Source organism: Salminus brasiliensis, chromosome 1, assembly GCF_030463535.1.
Source record: "Salminus brasiliensis chromosome 1, fSalBra1.hap2, whole genome shotgun sequence".
Lineage (NCBI taxonomy): Eukaryota > Metazoa > Chordata > Actinopteri > Characiformes > Bryconidae > Salminus > Salminus brasiliensis.
Genome location: NC_132878.1, coordinates 72,579,160 through 72,598,655, shown reverse-complemented (window position 1 = coordinate 72,598,655; position 19,496 = coordinate 72,579,160). Strand labels below are relative to the sequence as shown.

The following is a 19,496-nucleotide window of genomic DNA, read 5'->3' as shown; positions in this document are numbered from 1 at the left end:
AGGTCTATTTTCAATATTTTGTAGAGAAACATATTTTTATGCTCATCAGTGTCCTAGATCACATAATATAAACTCTACATGTGGTCAATGATAGTCAATGAAGAATCACCTCTGGTAGTGCATTAATTATATACAAGACCAGGCGTGATATGTACAGTCTGATCTACCTGTCCAATTCTCTTTCACATACACTGTAAGGCCAAATGTATGTGTACACCTGACTATCACACCTATTTGAGCTAATGGCCATCCCATTCTAAATCCACAGGATCCATATGGAGTTGGTTCCTGTTTGCAGCTCCATCAGCTTCCACTCTTTTGGGAAGACTTTCCATTTCCTTGCTGGATTGTGTGTGTCTGTGGGAATTTCTGCCCAGTTGAGCATTGATGAAATCAGGTGCTGTTATTGGCGAGAAGGCCTGGCTCTCAACAGACATTTCAGTTAATCCCAAAGGCGTTCAGTGGAGTTGAGGTCACCACTGGAGGTCCCTCACACCATCACTCATCAAACTATGTCTTTATGGTTTATGGTCTTTGTTCACAGAAGCACAGTCATGCTGGAACAGGAACCCAAACCCCAAACCCAGCCGCAAAGTTAGAAGCATGTTATTGTGTAAAACTGACTTTGTGTGCTACAGCTGTAATATCACCCTTTGCTGGAACTGAGAGTCTGAGCCCAAACTCTGAGCAGCCCCAGACCATCATCCCACCTCCACCAAACTCTGTTGTCAGCACTATGCAGTCAGTATGCAGTATGGTAGGTGGTGTTCTACTGGCATCCACCAAATCCTGATTTATCAATCAGACTGCCAGATAGTGAAGTGTGATTCATCAATCAAGAGAACATGTTTTCACTGCTGCTGATTAAAATCACTAACCTTTGTGATGACAATGGGCTTGGTTTTATACCACTGGTTGCAAAGGGTGTGGTCGAAACACTATGCTCAATAATTCAACTCAATAATTAGGCCATCTGGTGTATATAAACAGTGCAGGTATTTAACAGTGAATAGTAAAGTGCAGTTTTAGTACTATTAGGACAGGATTAGCTGTACTCGTATGTGTGTGGTTTCATTATCTGCATAATATATATATATATATATATATATATATATATATATATATATATATATATATATATATATATATATATAAATTGTAACACATACTGTGTATTGTAAAGAATCCATTGTGTGATTTAAGCATACCTGTGGCCAGGTAGATGATGTGGTAGAGCATGTCTTTGCCCTGCACCACATCCACAGCCACGTGAGAGAAACGCACGTTATCCTCCATGAAGTATGGCACAGGAACAATAGGCTGGATCACCTCATGCATCAGAATGAACTTTTGAGCATCCTGAAGGTTCCTTTCTGTCAGGTTTACGTAGGAGCCATAATCTATAGTACCACACTGAGAAAGAGAGAGAGAGAGAGGGAGAGAGAGAGAGAAAGAGAGATGGAGAGAGATAAAAATGCCCTTTTAAATCACCAGTTTACCAAAATCCAGTGCAATCAAACTATTTAATCTCTGTTCTAAAATAAATGGACGTCCCAAACACATTGTTATCCCCAGTCTGGACCCAATTCTTTGAACATAGTTGGCTAATACCTAGTTTGTTATGGATAAATATAATAATACCATCACAGCTTTGATTTGGTCCCAGTAAGTAATGCCAGCCTGATTTTTTGTACCACATATGTTTCAAATTACACATTCAAGCCAAATGATACTAATGCTTTAGCTCATCTGTACAAGCACACACATTTATACATTCAGATGAGCCAAAGCCAAAAAATAAATATATGTATACATAGATAGATATGACAAGGGCTTTGACGACTCAGAGTGTCAGAGTATCATCCAAACGGTGAGTGCCTCAAAGTCAGCATTTTTGAGTACCTACCGACAGTGGTCCAAGACAGGACAAACCAGAACTGGTGACAGGGTGTTGAGCGCCTGAGGCTCCTCTATGCTCGAGGCTTTAAGGCTATCTTGTCTAGGCCTACCCGACGGAAGCGCTACTGTGGCACAAGCCAGAGAAATGTTTAACAATGATTTTTGGAGGAACGTGTTACTAAACATGGTGCAGCACTGCCTGCTGAGGAGAGGTCTGTGGAGTCAAAAGTGCCCATGCTGACCCCTGTCCACTAGAGAAAACTTTCTATGGTGGACAAGCAATGGAAGAAGGTGGTTTAGTCCGATACATTTTTCTGGCTGGATATGTGTGCAACAGCACTGAACAAACAAGCCCGATCCACGGTGGCTCCACCTCACAACTTTAGAGGTCTTTGGTGTATATATATATATATATATATATATATATATATATATATATATATATATATATATATATATAATCTGGGCAATCTGCCAACTGATGTAGTTCCAACACCTTATGCTGTGTTTACATTATGAGATTAGATAGGAGATGGCAAACCAGATATTACATTGCATTAAATGGATCAGCAATGGCAAATTCTTACCACCAATAGCATCAGCACCACAAAGCTATCACTGCTGCAACGCAAGCACCTGCAACAACATGTAAATGCAGTTTCATTGTTATACCTGGTATTTAAGTGGACAAAATGTAGAATACAGGCCATTTACATATTATTTTTGAGACTTGTAAAACCAGAAGACATTTTTAGAGATGACAAAAGTCATTATAATAGGATAAAAGAGATAAGATGTATCATGCTTATTATGACAAGCAACATAAACATAAACAGCCAACACTGATCCATTAAATATTATGTGATTGACAGTTGATGCAGATCGTTCAGATGGGATCGAGACGACCCCAGTGGGACTGAAAGCATCTTTAGTGTGCGCCATCACATTCGCATCCTCTATCACACTCGTTTCGCACAAATCAATCTCGGGCCGCCTGGCCCCCAGTGGCCGCTCCAGATTGCCGAACGCTCTGCTAAACCACGGAGTCGGTCAGAGGGCTGCGCTCCAGAGGAGAAGCCTTATTTGTGTGTGTAATGTGGAGCCGTGTTCAGGTCGCTGGGCCATGGAGGGCCGCTGAGTGAAGAGTCTGCCACAGGGCAGAAGAAGAGGTATGGGGTCCATTTCCCTGATTTATTCCCCATTCTCTCTGCCTGAGCAGCCGCAGGTCCTGAACTGTCATTTGGCGAGGGGCCGTGGAGCATATGCTGCCGTGACCATCATCAGGATTAAGGGCTGTTAAAGTGTGGGACGTTGCTCAAGTGCTGTAAAATGACAGTGACATATGTAGTGGCCTGTATGTCTGGTACGTTTTAAGCTGCAGGTGGGGAAACACGTTCATGCATGGTAATGTAACATCTTGGCCCTAAAGCAAAGATTGTCTCCTAACTTAAATGTAGTGTGTGTGTGTGTGTGTTCATTATATATCTATGAGACCTTCTTAAACAGCTGTTCCTTTTCTCATTATGTCCTGAGCACATGCATTAATTTCCCTTATTATAAACAAATGCTAGAATACGTTATTGGGAATTAACATCAAATATGTTCTAGATAGATACAAATTATAGATACTAGTCAGAGGGGCACTATTTTTATGTAGATTCCAGCTTGTGATTGGTAAACTCCTTTACTTGACCTCCACATTCAGTGTACACTCTGAGAACGTTCCTGAACCTTGCTTACCTTCCTGCTTTCGTTGATTCTGCCTAAACTGTATCTCATGGTCTCGGTAAATATACAGACAGAGCGGACTAGCTTATGGATCCACAAGCTTTTAGGAGAGGATGTTTCAGTAAAGAATTTGTATATATTTTTGTATAACTGAGCCCAATATACAAAAATAATCCACATAAGTCTTTTATTTAACTTTTATTCACATAGTTACTGACTAATATGTGAGTTCAGTTCAGCATTTCCTGGGTAAAAAAGCCCCCCTGTTATACTGGATAGCACAATAATATGCCAAACACACCATTTAACATTACACAAGCTTCAGGTTTAAGCCACACCCACATCTAAATCCAAATACAGCTACAGATATTTTGAGAACCAAAAAGATGCTAATAATGATTACACCTCTAAAACAAACTATGAATCAGATAAAAAGGGTGTATTCTAACAGACACAGGTGCAAGTTTATATTTGTGTATGGTCACAAGTAGCGAAAACATCATTATGTGTTTTCTAGGCCTTTATTAGGCACAATGGCACAATGACTTTTCAGTACATGAAAATAATTTTTTCAAGTTTCTTGTTGTACTTTAGCTGTGCAGGTATAGCAAGTATACCTTGGATGTACCATATTTGATTATAAAGTTTTGCTTAGAGACTTCTTTCTCTAGGTATCTAGAAAGTTAAGATATCTAGGTAGGAACCAAGAGAGCTCCTACAGTAGTACTTTAGTACTTTAGTACATGTTAGATTCATCACCATCATAATTAGGAAGCGAGGAATCAACTAATCACGCTGTATGTTGCAGTGGATGGGACCAATTTCATAAGAAAAACATTATTCTGTCTAGTTGTAGATAAAGTCACTGACTGTGCATACGCCTGTAGTGTAAGCAGGTTTCTACCTACATGGAATACCATAACGATTGCCTAGCAACACCCTAGCAACCTCCAGGGACTTGCTTGTTATTATTATTAGATTAGTGTCAGAATCTACATGAGCAAGTGTATGAGTTTAGACTATGTAACCTAAGGTTATTTAGTCACGTTAGCAGCATGCTAATTTATTTGTTTTTGGCTTGTGCAAAAGTAATAAAGCAAACCCCAGATACAAAGCCTGTCTATATATTTAGGATGAGGAGCTCTTTTGCTCAATTTCTTCTTAAGAGCATGTTTGTCTGTGGATGGTGAGTTTAGTTTATCGTGATGAGGCATTCTGAGGCGTAAACTCACTCCACCATCACAGCACATGCGAATTTTCCTGCTCATTCAGAGCAGTTCGGCTAAACCTCTTGCTTTCTGGTCCAGGCTCGATGTAATCAGCATCAATCAGCAGGGGATCAGTGCAGAAATAATTTCGCTGGGGCATGGGTCCATGTTGGTCTTTCATGGTTGGAATATACAGCTACTAGTTTTACATCGATGCGGGAAGCAATAAATCCGAAGCTCGTAAATCTTCGCTCTCCAACGTTGACAAATGCTTGATGAAGATGTCATGGTAGCAGAGATAAAGTGGGGCCTGCACAGTTCTGCCAACAAAAAAAAAAGAAAAAGACAAAATCTCCTACAAGGAGAAAGTCTTTTTTTCTCCACCCCACGTGGGCTGCAGCAACTCTGTTATCAAGTAGTATAGCCATCGCCTTCAATAAGACCAGACTGGATTCTACGATTCAGCTGATCCTGTGTAAAAATTAAATACATGCTGAGCAGACAGTTTTCCTTTGGAAAAAAAAAAGCCTCACTGTGTGAAAAGTGTCTGGAGTTTCCCTGCTGGACACGGGTCTCATACCGAATTAGAGCACATTAAAAGGATCAGGATTAGCAGTCTTGCTATCATTTAAGCTGCTTCCTGACACACATACACAGAGATATAAACACTCACACACACACATTTCCCCTCATCATCACTTAGAGTCAGCGTCCCTCGATGAAATTTCAATTCTGACTGTTAGAGAACGCACAGATTTTGAAGAGCGCCTTAAAATTAAGAGCGAAAGCCGCAGTTAAATTATTAGTGGCAGCAACACTCTGCAGGACGCGGATATGGCCTTTTTTATTAGCCCCCTTATCGCTGTAAATTTCCTGACGTAGAGTTTTATAAGGTGGGAGCTTTATTAATAAATTCATGAGCAGTGCAGTGGCCGTAGAAATGAAGTCAAATTAATGAGCGTGACAGTGAGAGGCTCAAAAAACAATGATGCGTGGGATCATACTTGAGCTTTCCCCCCAACGCCATTACCAAACACAGCAGTGGCGGCGGCTTCAGACAGCCAGTCTGTTTGTAAGCTTTAGGTAATTGGACAGCAGCTGGAGAAATAAAAATTCACCTTGCACTTTCCACTTTTCAGAGAATAATCAAGCGATAAAGGTACGAACAGAGGAACATCTTGACTTAATTGAGTTGCCAAAGACAAGTGAAGTGAGACTGTGAACAAGTGAAGATGTTTGCAACATCTGGTTGTTTACCTGAAGCTTCTCTCCTGTTAATCACTTTAGTCTGGTTCCTGTCCCAGAACTCTTGTTCTTTTTAATATCTTTCCCCATGTCCCCTAGTGGACACTCTACTGTCAGAACGGAAATGTAAAGGTTATGTTTATGTGTTTACTGGTGTAACTCTGGCTCCAGAGGAGTTCCAGTGTATGCATGGTCCACACACTAAAAAAGAGCAGTGTGTTTAATCAATTATCCCTTTCTGAGAGCTACCATGTTTTCATTGTGGTTTTATTGTGTTATGTGTATTAATTTTTTTGTGCTTTCTTGATCAGAATATATATTATTATTAGAATGTTATCAGAATATTTATAACACTCTAAATGTAGGTATTGTGATATAAACTGAGGTGTGTGTTACAGTCTCTCATTAGGGTTGAATATTAATAACTCTAAATGTAGGTATTGTGATATAAACTGAGGTGTGTGCTACAGTCTCTCATTAGGGTTGAATATTAAATGTAAGTTTTTGTGGAATAGGTAATGCAGGTTTATAAATGTAGATGTAGGTTGAATTAAATGAAATGAATCTGTGTTCTGTAAAGCTTGCCCAATTTCCTAACAGTAGCTAAGGAAGAACGATTTGTGGACAAGGTTTAAGATAGAAAAATGTCACCCTTTCCTGAGAATAACCACACAAGACACAAAGGGATAATAGCACAGATGAAGAGGCATCTTGACTTAATTGAGTTGGGCAAGGCACACAAGTGAAGTGCAGCTCCAGGCATGTTTTAGGAACAATCTCATTTGATAGGTACAATAAATGTGGGATATCACATTCATCATTAAACACCCATCATGTTTAAACAGTCATGTGCGGGAAAGCTAGTGTCTTGCTATGGTTTATATGAAATAAATCAATAATTAAATCATGTTTATATTATCATAGGGGCAGTTTCTATGGTTTCTAATGTTAGCTGAGGGCATCCTACTTTGACTCCAGACTAAGGACAAAGGGCTAATTTAGTACTGTTCAGTGCAGTCTGTGCTCAGAGCAGATGTGGACTGCTGCTGCAGTGTCAGTCTTTGCTGGTAGCTTACCTGAAAGTCAGGGTTGGGGTTTGGGTAAGGCAGCCAGGCGGAGCGAGAGTTCTCCTGGTATTTAAAAGGGCCGCTGAACACCTGGGTGATGGCACTCAGGTTGAAGGCACACACTGCTGAGGCAGCGATGCTGTTTCTGTGGGAGAATGGAGACTGAATGAAGTCTAGACACAAACAGACATAAACACATGCACACGCACACAAACACTTTTCTAGTGTTCACTCATATGGTGTCAGACACTGGAGGCTATAAAGTGAAAAATGTGGCTGTCCACAGCTGCCTATCACACAGAAGCTACATTTCAGGAGATAGAAAAGCACAAAATGTGGTCTGTCCCAATTTGCTTTACATTGAAATGACATTTAAATCAATAAGGCACTCATTCCTGACCAACGCCATCTTCAGATAGAGCACAACTTCAGTCTAGTTCATGTTTATAGAAAGGTTTAAATTCAACTGTATGGAAATAAGCAACATAGGCATCTATCAATTTTTCTCCCCAAATTATAGAATACTCTTTTTAACCCTAAAAGCGATTTTCTGTGAATCTATATACTATGCTTTACATAAATTATAAGAACAACGTATATAAATATATAAATATTTGGTAACACTTTACTTGGATGGTCTATTATAGATGCCTCATAGATACTCACCTGACATTTAACTACCATTCAACTGAATGTGTTTTAAACGCAACTGATCTCTAAGCTGAATGTAAATAACTGTCTACTGAATGTAACTCTACACCTAACCTTCACCTGAACCTTTTAGTGTATAATTTAAGGTTTAGGTAAAGGTTAGGGTTAGGATTTAGGGATGATTCAAGGGTACGGTTAAGGTTAAGGTTAGGATTAGTGTTAGGTGCAGGGTCACATTTAATAGATAGTCATGTACATCCAACTTAGAATTCAGCTGCATTTAATACACATTCAGTTGAATGTTAGATGAATGTAAGGTGAACATCTATAGGGCATCTACAATGGACCATCCAAGTGAAGTGATACCAAATATTATATTGTATTATATATGAACACTGCACAGTAACATTAATAAAGTTTCAATGTATGCATGCATCTGTGTCTCGTTATTTATTTATTTATTTATCTGCAACACTTTTTCATTCAATTTATTTCACTCAAGAAAAAGGAACTGACATTAATGCTGACATATTTTCAAATGACAGGGAGACAGACAGATAGATAGACATGCATACAGATACACGGATACTTTTCCATTCCATAGATATGGCAGAAAGATAAATGAACACATCTGCACTGACAGATATCAGGTTGTACTCACACATTGGTGGTGAATATGCCGTACAGCAGCTCCAGCTCAGGCAGGAAGAAGGTGCCCTGCAGCTCGTTGTAGCTAAAGGGGATTTCCCCTGGACGAGAGCAATTCAGTCTGGCCTTCATGAAGGTGGTCCAGGTGTCCTCCAGCAGGAAACGCCCACCAATGTCATTCTTACACACTCTAGCAGCGCGGGAAAACACAGTCCTGCCGCAGTCATGCTCCACTGCATTCTCCCGGAAGAAGAAATAGGTGAAGTTTCCGATGTCGTATGAAGACACAAAGTTTGGTTCTGAGTTCGACATAGAGGGACAAATAATGTTGGGTAGGTAGTTAGGTAGTTGTCTTGTCCTAATTCGGACATCCTGACACAGATTTTAACCAGGTAACGCAGATATTCTTTGAATGAGGGATGAATAACTGATGAGAATTTAGGTTTGATACAATTACAGTTAGTAAAACCAGCATGATAAGATACCAGGCAGCCAATGTCTTTAAAATAATGCAATTATATAATAATAATTATTATTTTGTATCTAGTATTTAGAGTACCTAAAGCCAAGAAGAAAAGATGGGAAAAGAAAAGAGTCGCTTTTATGTTTATGCACCTGAAAAATGAAACAATTGAGATATTTTGTTTAAAACTGATTTGAGTAACCCATGATGATAAAACTCATTAGTTATTTAATGATTATTTCTATTATATTCATACCTTTCCTTTTGTTTGATTTTTTTATTACTGGATTTTCTTTTTGTCCTTTATGTTATATTATAGTATATTGAAATAAAACATGATGTAACCTCTATAACAGTGGTATAAATCACACAAACTAGGCTAAAACAACCAATAAGGATCCATTAAAACCAGCCTGAAAAGTCTCTGATGCACGTTTTTCAGACTGGATCAGGACATCCCCAAGAACCTAGGTTGATAGAGCAGAACTTGTGGTACGTCATATTTATTAACAGAATGACGCTTTTATTAATCTCACACTGAGGTAACAGACATGGCCGTTTATCAGGACTGAATATAAAGGTTAAGATGAGAAATGGCTGGAACAAGTGCACTCATCTAATTATCTCTCTCTATTCATACTCAGCGACTGCAGACATTTTCAATATTAATCATCATGTACAATCATGCTGGACTCAAAGACGCTGTTTTTGTCAACAGTGATTTAATTTCTTTCAAAATGGACAAGCTCTTTTTTGGCTTGGCCAGCGGAAGTGGAGGAGAGAAAAAATCAATTTGCCATAAAATTCAAATTTATTAAACCTTTTTGTCTGCAGTGAACTGCTGCGTGTTTTGACTTTAATTTATTTTTCCAATTATCTTTTAATGGGAATCAGATAAAATTCCACACTGACAAGATAGCGGTTGACCTCTCCTTTCTCTTCCTCCACTGAGGCGTGAGACCTTTTCTTTCTTGTCCTCCTTCCTTTCGGACGTGAGAATTTCACGTGGTAAGATCAAGCCATTTGAAGCGAGGAGGCCAATTTGCTTTGTGTGCCGAAAGCAAATGTCAGTGTCACGACCTTCACGGAAAACGCCAGAATAATTGAATGAAGAGAAGACATTCGCTGCAGGATGCTGGTGTGTCTTAAGGTTACACTGTCTGCCACTCACACTCAACTCTTACTTTTCTTACTTGATCAGAAGCGTTTCAAGTTAAAGCTAAAACTAAAGGCACCTAACATGCATTGGCTGATTGACTGCTTTTGGTGTAAGAGGGAGTAGAATGAGATTTTTGAACTGTCAAAACTTCAACAACCCCATCCTGAGCTGTCCCCCATACCGTTGAGCCACTTGGAGTTGTATTGAGCCGTGCGGAGAGGGGGCAGACCACCCAAGCTGCGGTAAATGGCCGGGTCCCTGCCGGAGAAGTCCATGGCAGTGGCAGCATATAGCTCTCCGCTGGAGGTGATGAGCGCAGTAGAGTTATGAAGCGGGTTATAAGGGCAGCGTGCCATCCCACTGATCTGATCATGGATCTCTGTTAGATTAGTCAGCTGAGAGAGAGAGAGAGGGAGAGGGAGAGGGAGAGAAAGAGAGAGAGAGAAAGATTAGTTAGGTTGTGTTATTAATTTCCTGACAGCATCACATCCCCTAGAAAGGGGAGAGAATCAGAGAACCCTCAAAGGATAACGCATTACTTGCCTGTGACCTGTTGCATTAAAGATACAAAACACTATGTATCTGAGCCGTGAGTGTGTTTACTGTAAAACTCTATATAACATTAGAATAAACCCAAATAAACATAAAGTCAGTGATCAGTGAGTGTGTTTACTGTAAAACTATATAACATTAGAATAAACCCAAATAAACATAAAGTCAGTGGTCAGAGAGTGTGTTTACTGTAAAACTCTATATAACATTAGAATAAACCCTAATAAACATGAAGTCAGTGGTCAGTGAGTGTGTTTACTGTAAAACTCTATATAACATTAGAATAAACTCTAATAAACATAAAGTCAGTGATCAGTGAGTGTGTTTACTGTAAAACTATATAACATTAGAATAAACCCAAATAAACATAAAGTCAGTGGTCAGTGAGTGTGTTTACTGTAAAACTCTATATAACATTAGAATAAACTCTAATAAACATAAAGTCAGTGGTCAGTGAGTGTGTTTACTGTAAAACTCTATATAACATTAGAATAAACCCTAATAAACATAAAGTCAGTGGTCAGAGAGTGTGTTTACTGTAAAACTCTATATAACATTAGAATAAACTCTAATAAACATAAAGTCAGTGGTCAGTGAGTGTGTTTACTGTAAAACTCTATATAACATTAGAATAAACCCTAATAAACATGAAGTCAGTGGTCAGTGAGTGTGTTTACTGTAAAACTCTATATAACATTAGAATAAACTCTAATAAACATAAAGTCAGTGGTCAGTGAGTGTGTTTACTGTAAAACTCTATATAACATTAGAATAAACCCTAATAAACATAAAGTCAGTGGTCAGAGAGTGTGTTTACTGTAAAACTCTATATAACATTAGAATAAACCCTAATAAACATGAAGTCAGTGGTCAGTGAGTGTGTTTACTGTAAAACTCTATATAACATTAGAATAAACTCTAATAAACATAAAGTCAGTGGTCAGTGAGTGTGTTTACTGTAAAACTCTATATAACATTAGAATAAACCCTAATAAACATAAAGTCAGTGGTCAGAGAGTGTGTTTACTGTAAAACTCTATATAACATTAGAATAAACTCTAATAAACATAAAGTCAGTGGTCAGTGAGTGTGTTTACTGTAAAACTCTATATAACATTAGAATAAACCCTAATAAACATAAAGTCAGTGGTCAGTGAGTGTGTTTACTGTAAAACTCTACATAACATTAGAATAAACCCTAATAAACATAAAGTCAGTGGTCAGTGAGAGTGTTTACTGTACAACTCTACATAACATTAGAATAAACTCTAATAAACATAAAGTCAGTGATCAGTGAGTGTGTTTACTGTAAAACTCTATATAACATTAGAATAAACCATAATAAACATAAAGTCAGTGGTCAGTGAGTGAGTTTACTGTAAAACTCTATATAAAATTAGAATAAACTCTAATAAACATAAAGTCAGTGGTCAGTGAGTGTGTTTAGTGTACAACTCTATATAACATTAGAATAAACCATAATAAACATAAAGTCAGTGGTCAGTGAGTGTGTTTATTGTAAAACTCTATATAACATTAGAATAAACTCTAATAAACATAAAGTCAGTGATCAGTGAGTGTGTTTACTTGTAAAACTCTATATAAAATTAGAATAAACTCTAATAAACATAAAGTCAGTGGTCAGTGAGTGTGTTTACTTGTAAAACTCTATATAACATTAGAATAAACCCTAATAAACATAAAGTCAGTGGTCAGTGAGTGTGTTTACTGTAAAACTCTATATAAAATTAGAATAAACCCAAATAAACATAAAGTCAGTGGTCAGTGAGTGTGTTTACTGTAAAACAGTAAACAGAACAGTTACTGTAGAACAGTTAGAGGATCACAGGGTTGGTTGGTAACTGCTCTGTGTGTTTTTGTTCTGTTCCACCTGCAGCTCACCTGCTTAACTTTAATGAAGGATTGATGAAATAGACTAGGTGTGGGAACCGAAAATTATGCCCTTCCACCAGGAGAGCACAAGGAAAGACACATCTCACAATGGTTCATTTGTTAGTTCATATGAATTCTAATAGTTCAGTGAATACATGTTTGAGTGAAGCTTTACATATAATGTCCTCAGATGTTCTAAGACTCGCACAGCCTTGTCAGAAAAGCAGCTGTGTTTCTCACCATCCAAGTCATTTATTGCAACACGTGCAGTTGTGGAGTGGCCAATGCTAATTTCAGAAGCTTCAACATTTTTATCTCATTACTTGGCAGTCATGGTAAGCGTTGTCTGCGGCAGCGAGGCGCTAATCGCTCCCCACACACTCGTTTCACCCTTATGTGTGGCGTATGGTGCGGCTGTGATTCATACAGAGTGTGACATTTAGCCAGCCGAGGGGAAGCTCGCATGGCAGAGAAGGAAATTGACATTTGTACACATTAAGCACAGGGGATATGCTAACACAGCTGAAACTCTGGAGAGGTCTGCGGCTTCTTTCTGTGCTCAATGTGTTCTTAATGCGCCTCCCCTACAGTTGAGAGTCAGCTCCAGATGCACTCTGACAGATATCCATCTGCACTGCTGGAGGAGTCATTATTGGGCCACACTGGGGCTGAGGTTAGCTTTAGCTTTCACAACAGGGTGAAGTGGAATAGGCAGCGAGAGTGGGGCCAAATCTTGCGCCCTGTGTCTGAAAAAATGTATAACAACACGACCCAGAACTGGCAGCCTGACAGCGCACTTGCTGGGTGTAAAAATCAGCTAATATTGTCAGAATAATTTAAGAGTCACTGCGTCTGACTCCTAAAAGAAATTCAATTACAGCTTCCTGTGTAACAGAATCTGTCTGGGCACAAGTGCTGGCGTCTACAGATTTTATATGCACCTCTCTCCTATTACAAGCAAAAGAAAACAGGCTAATGGTTTTCTTAGTCTACAATAAATCAGATGCCGAAGCTATACACCTGCACCTGCCTGTCATAGTGTGAGAACTCTTAAAATGCTTGAAAATGAGCATGTTTTCTCTGTCTGCTTGCAGAACTGTATCATATTTAACACTAAACAGGATAAACTTCAGGATTTTACCAAGGATTTTTACTTCACTTTTTGATTTCCTGTGGGTGGGTTCAGCTTTGTGAAGAAAACACATTACTCAAGGTCTTCTGGAAGTTCTAGATACGCCACTGCCTGTGAAGGTGAGTGGTAGTGGGAGCAGCTTTCAGGCAATTGTTAGCAATGGAGAACAGTGGTGGCAGAACAGTGCCAGGACTCTTTACAGAAGGAGTCGCTGTAAAACTGCTGCATTCAAGCTCACATATTTACCAATGCCTATTACAAGCTTTAAGTGCCCATGTGTAATCTTGAAATGCCAAAAAATGTTTTTGCAATACAAACTTACCCTAAAACAAATATTTTTTATTATGATCAGAATATTATTTTATATTTTTTAGCAACAATCTAGAGTTTGAGGGTGCAGCCCCCCCCTCCCCCCCCAGCACCTTTTATTCCCATACCTGCTACTGCAATTCATAACAGAGCACTGTCCTGCAACAAAATCACACATGAACAAATTTGGGGGTAAATTAGAATTAGTGTTGTACAACAAAAAAAAAAAAAGAAATTAAAAAAAGAAAAAAAGAAATGATGCTCTTAACTTAGGCTAGCTTGTTTCCATGCTAGGTTTGGAGCTGCTTGTCTTTAGGCTCATCTCTTTGAATGTGTCCTTAGGGAATACTTAGATCCTGTGTCGACTCACTTGAGCATATTATCTTACAAGCAGCTGATGGCCACAACACTTGCCCTGTGTAATCGGTGTAAAGGAGGGATTATCCCGGCGCTGGCTGAGAGAGGGACTTCAGTGAACAGCTGGAAGCCTTTCAGCTTCCTTCAGGACGTAAAGCCACTTTAAGTTGGCAGCGAACGCTCGCCTGAATTAGCATGTTGGCTAAAGGAAACGGCGACCAGGGCCGGAGAGCGCGTGTGTGTCCTCGCTATGGTGGAAGATGAAAGGCGTGCATTGATGGAGCACCTTCAGACAACAAGAGGCTTCACGGATATAGCACAACATCCATAATGCATATTAAGAGGGTGGGCTGAAAGGCCACGGGCAGCTGTGTTTGTGCTACACTGAGCCACTTTTGTTTAAAGATTCAGATTTACCGGTCACATCGCGAGGACACGTTGGAGTATATTACAGATACTAGCTTTTAAAGCCTCACTTCCTTCCAGGATTGATGCACCAGCCAACGCTGTCCTGCTGGCACGAAACACAGGAGACGCTTACACCTTTGAGGTCCACCAGCTTTCAGTCAATAATGACCGTCAGCCTCATTCAAAAGAGCCAAAGAGGGGGCGACTGTCAATGTAAATAAAGCAAGACTCTCATCATCATCAATTAATCAGCTAGTGCTGGGTGATATATTGTGTATAATGGTTTGGTTGGCACAGTGCGATTATTATATCAAGGTCATATTTCTCCTTACTTTCTCTCTAACAGTAAGAGATTCTGAGGAGTAAAATTCTGGGTTCAGATGATTTATGTTATTAACAAGAGTGACATGGACACACCTTAAAGTCAAGTTTGTTAGCAAAAGAGGGCTAAGAAGAGGTTACACTGAGTAATAAAGGTCGCCAGCACATGTTGAAATGTAGTAGCTGTTGTGCCTCTGGGTCCAATTTAGAGAAACTTGGACAGTGTTTACCTGCTCAGGGCTGAGTCTAACGAAAGCATCTTAGCACTAATACAATGATTTTTCAAATGGTCAAGCGAGCATCACACTGAACACTCTCTCTACCAGTTAAAATGATCTTAACTCAAAGATACTTTTGGAAACTTTGGAAAGCATGTTTAGGTTTGGCTGTCATCAATGATTCAGTTTATGAGATAAGACAATAAGATTGAACAGTGTAACAACCAACCCTGATTCCTGAAAAGTACACGTGATTAATACCCAAATACGGATAAATCACCTAACTTAGTAAACTGCAGTGCATGTCATTAAGCAAGTGCTTCGGATTGTTTTGATGGAACACTTGTTTTTCACAAATGTTTTTTTCAATTCAGTTTAGTTTCTGGAAAATATGGCTAAAATCTGGGTAACATCTATAACACAGTGTGGAGTCTCATTTGGTGTCACTGGACAAATAGAAAAAAAGTAATGTAATTTTGATCATTTCTATCTATTTTATTAGCACAGGCTTCATCATTACTGTGCAATACTGTCCGCAGTGCAGGAGCCAACGAGGGGGTGACTGTGAATGTAAAGAAAGCACAACACTGTCACCATCAATGGTCTGTGCTGGAGAATGGATTTAGTGCTAATCCTGTTTATTAAAGCTCAGTACAATTGACTCACATGCATCAGTGAGAAAAGACTGAGGGCCGGAAACGACGTGCCTACATGAACCAGACTGCAGTGAGAGGTGTTAAATGGCAAAAGCATGTGTAGGCAATGACTGTATTATGTCCAAATGGCCACTGAACCGATTTCTGGATTCAGATGTGTAAGAATAATCACCACATGATCAGCAGCACTTTCCTACAACTCATTCAGTATAAAGTCATTCATTAAGCACAATACAGCGCACAAGATTAAATGGGGTTTTAAAGCTTTGCCATTTGTACGCACTACACCCAAAACACGGCAGACAACTGTATTAATGTCATTTGGCGCTGGACACTGATTATACAATTCTGGCAAGAATTTATCAACCTCCATTCTCCTGTTTTCCCCAGCTCTATTCAACCATCACCGGCACTTTGTCTGTTAAGATGCATATCTTTGTCTTACAATATGACAAAAAACTATTAATTGTTAATAAGCTATAAATATAAAAATATAAAAAATTGTTAAAAATATATAAATAAAATGTAAAAATATAAAATATTGTTTATGGTGATAATTGTCACAAATAACAAAGCAACAAACAAATATATATTCTCATTAACTGAAGAAAATAACAAATCAACTAATGCATTACATTAACACCCCCTCCTTGTTTCTACACTACACACCATCTATCAGCTCCATTTATCATACACTGTGTAGTTTTACAACTCCAGACTGTAGTCCATCTGTTTCTCCGCATACTCTGTTAGCCTCCTTTCACCCTCTTCTTCAATCATCAGGATTTCACAGAACCACCACAGAGCAGGTAGCATCTGGGTGTTGGGTCATTCTCAGCACTGCAGTGACACTGACATGATGGTGGTAGTGGATCAGTCACAGCAGTGCTGCTGGAGTGTTTAAACACTGTGTCTACTCACTGTCCACTCTTTTAGACACTCCTACCTTGTTGGTCCACCAGAAGCTCATCTGTTGCTGTACAGTTTTTGTTGGTCATCCTCTAGTCCTTTATCAGTGGTCACAGGATGCTGCCCACAGGACACTGTTGGCTAGATATGTCTGGTTGGTGGACTATTCTCAGCCCAGCAGTGACACAGGGCACTCCTGTGTCTAATCCACTTACTGATCCAGTGTGTGTCTGATCCATTTACCAGCGTGTACCACCGTGTCACTGTCACCCACCACTCAAATACTACCTGCTCTGTGCTGGTGCTGTGGGGTCTTGACCATAGAAGAACAGGGTAAAACCCCTTCACCTTTGACCATGTCTATATGTTTATATGTATGTTTAATTGTAATCTCCACTTGTGGTTGGACACATATTCAGAAGAAAAAAAGTCTAATTAGTTTTCTGATGAAGGAGTGTGTTGGCAACAACCAAACAAAATGCGTCATTGAACATAGCAGCAGAGTAGCAAAATCTTAAAGCTTTTATAATTCACAAGGGCAATGCCTTTCAGGAGACAAGAAAGCCTTGCCTGGCAGCAGGCTAGACACCTGACCTAAATCTACGCATTAGAAGTGAATAAGTCTGAATGCGACACTCTAACTGAAAATCTGCACTGGTTTTGTAATGCTATTATAAATAAATACAATAAACTTATTATACCAACTATAAATACTGAGTGTTCCTTTTCTTTTGACCAAGTTAAAATCTCAGGCTATTTTTAAAAAGAAAAATACTAAAAACATTCCACTAATGTGTAAACAGCTCCTCCAGTTACATTTGTGTGTTCAATGTAAAATAGTGATGAATCTTTTAAATAATCAAATCATGATAAAAAAATGCATGATGCATGATGCATTTTTTGTTACTTAAAGAACTTTAATAAAATATTTATTGGCACATTGACAGTTAAATTCCTAGTGTGACCTTCTGATCTTTTCAGAAACATTTAACACAACAAAAACCCATGAAGGGAGTTTGAGAAAAGCACAGAAGAACAAGCTCATTTTACACTCCCTGGTCTGGATTTTACTGAATATAATTACAAAGTGATGCTAAGTAGTGCTCAGAGACAGTGAACATTGCTGGCAGCACGTATGCGTAGGTGAACATCGTTGAGTGTACTAACATTTATAACAATAGCTTGGAATTTTTGGATGCTGTGTGCTTTCTGCCGGTAACCCTTAAGAGTCCTATATGGAACAAACAATGTAAACAAGACACCAGTCCCACACTGGATTCTCAGAAGAATACTTTTCAAATTCAGATATCAAATTTGACTGAAATGTCCGTCCCGAACAAACATTACAAACTCTGATTGAACCTTCTGTAATCATCCCATGCTTTTCGCTCACCGTGCGATTGGTGCAGATAGGAGTGAAGGCGTTTGTGCCGCAGGTGAAAAGCCTGTCTCCGTTCACCAGCAGAACACGGATATAATTCTGGCACTCTTCCTGTGGAAACAAATGGCAAAAAAAGGTCAGTTGTCAAACCTGGACATGAGAACAGTCAGCAACTAACATATACATGATCATATACAATGGATCTAGCCATCTGAGGCATTCTGAGACTCCACAACACCTCTAAAGGGGTCCTGTGGTGTCTGGCACCAAAACATTAGCAGCAGATGCTTTAAGTCCTGTGTTGTGAGGTGAGGCCTCCATGGATCACATCAATGAACCTTTCGGTGGTTCACCATTTGCATGTTCTTGGACCAATTTTAGTGGGTGCCCTTCAACTGGATATAAAAAAGACCCACAAGACCAGCCTGATGTTTTGGAAATGCTCTGACTCAGCTGTCTAGCATCACAATTTGGCCCTTGTGGTTCAGATTCTTAAACTTGTCTATTTGTCCTGCTTTTAACACTTCACTTTCAAGAACTGACTGTTGACTTAATGCCTGTTCACTTGCTGAATGTAAGAGCACTTGAACAGACAGGAAACATCTGAAGAACCCTTAAGCAAGGCACCTACCCCCCAACTGCTCCCTGAGTGCCGCAGCTAGGGCTGCCCACTGCTCTGAACCTCTGTTCCTGTCCCCACAGTGTATGTGTGTGTGTGTGTTCACTTCACGTATGGGTTAAAGGTAGAGGTCAAATTCTTGTTTGTGTGCAACCCAAACAGCGATTGGGTGGTTCTTCTTTTTTCCACTCTTTTTATCCAGACAAGAGCAGCTCTGTGGTCAGAAACTGACCACTGATGAAAGGCTAGAGATGGCTAACACAAACAGTGCACCAACAGATGGTCTCCAGTCTTTAACTGTACACCAACAAGGTAGAACTACAAGGAAGGGGTTTCTTATAAAGTGGCCAAAAGAGTACAAAACGTCTGTCTGATATATTTGTACCATGTAAGTGTCAGTGCTGTGCTCAAAATAGCCCACCACTCAAATTATTTCTAGTCAGTGGTGGTCCTGTGGTGGTCTCTTTCCAGTGATAGATGTGGCTGAGGGAGGTCAGTAAACTGTGTAGCAACAGATGGGCTACAGTCTGTAATTCTACACCTACAGTGTGCACCCAGTATATAGTGTTTCTGATAAAATGGCATTGAGGAATTGAGACAAGGACCTGTCTTGTTTCCACTCAGTGTGCATATGCTTTATCACAGTGTGAAAATAAACTGGTCCGAATAACTC

At 39.4% G+C, this 19,496-nt stretch overlaps 1 protein-coding gene across 4 annotated transcripts in view; it reads right to left on the bottom strand.

The window, feature by feature from the left end:
* Positions 1-19,496, bottom strand: part of sema5a (sema domain, seven thrombospondin repeats (type 1 and type 1-like), transmembrane domain (TM) and short cytoplasmic domain, (semaphorin) 5A) — a 192,529-nt gene that overhangs the window by 74,399 nt on the left and 98,634 nt on the right. For all 4 annotated transcript variants that reach the window (XM_072688679.1, XM_072688672.1, XM_072688694.1 and 1 more), the window contains 5 exons: positions 18,217-18,315; positions 10,250-10,463; positions 8,460-8,745; positions 7,157-7,292; positions 1,209-1,413 (listed from right to left, as the gene is read on the bottom strand). In XM_072688679.1, the coding sequence (XP_072544780.1) occupies positions 1,209-1,413; positions 7,157-7,292; positions 8,460-8,745; positions 10,250-10,463; positions 18,217-18,315 (940 nt within the window). The remainder of the gene's footprint in view (positions 1-1,208; positions 1,414-7,156; positions 7,293-8,459; positions 8,746-10,249; positions 10,464-18,216; positions 18,316-19,496) is intronic.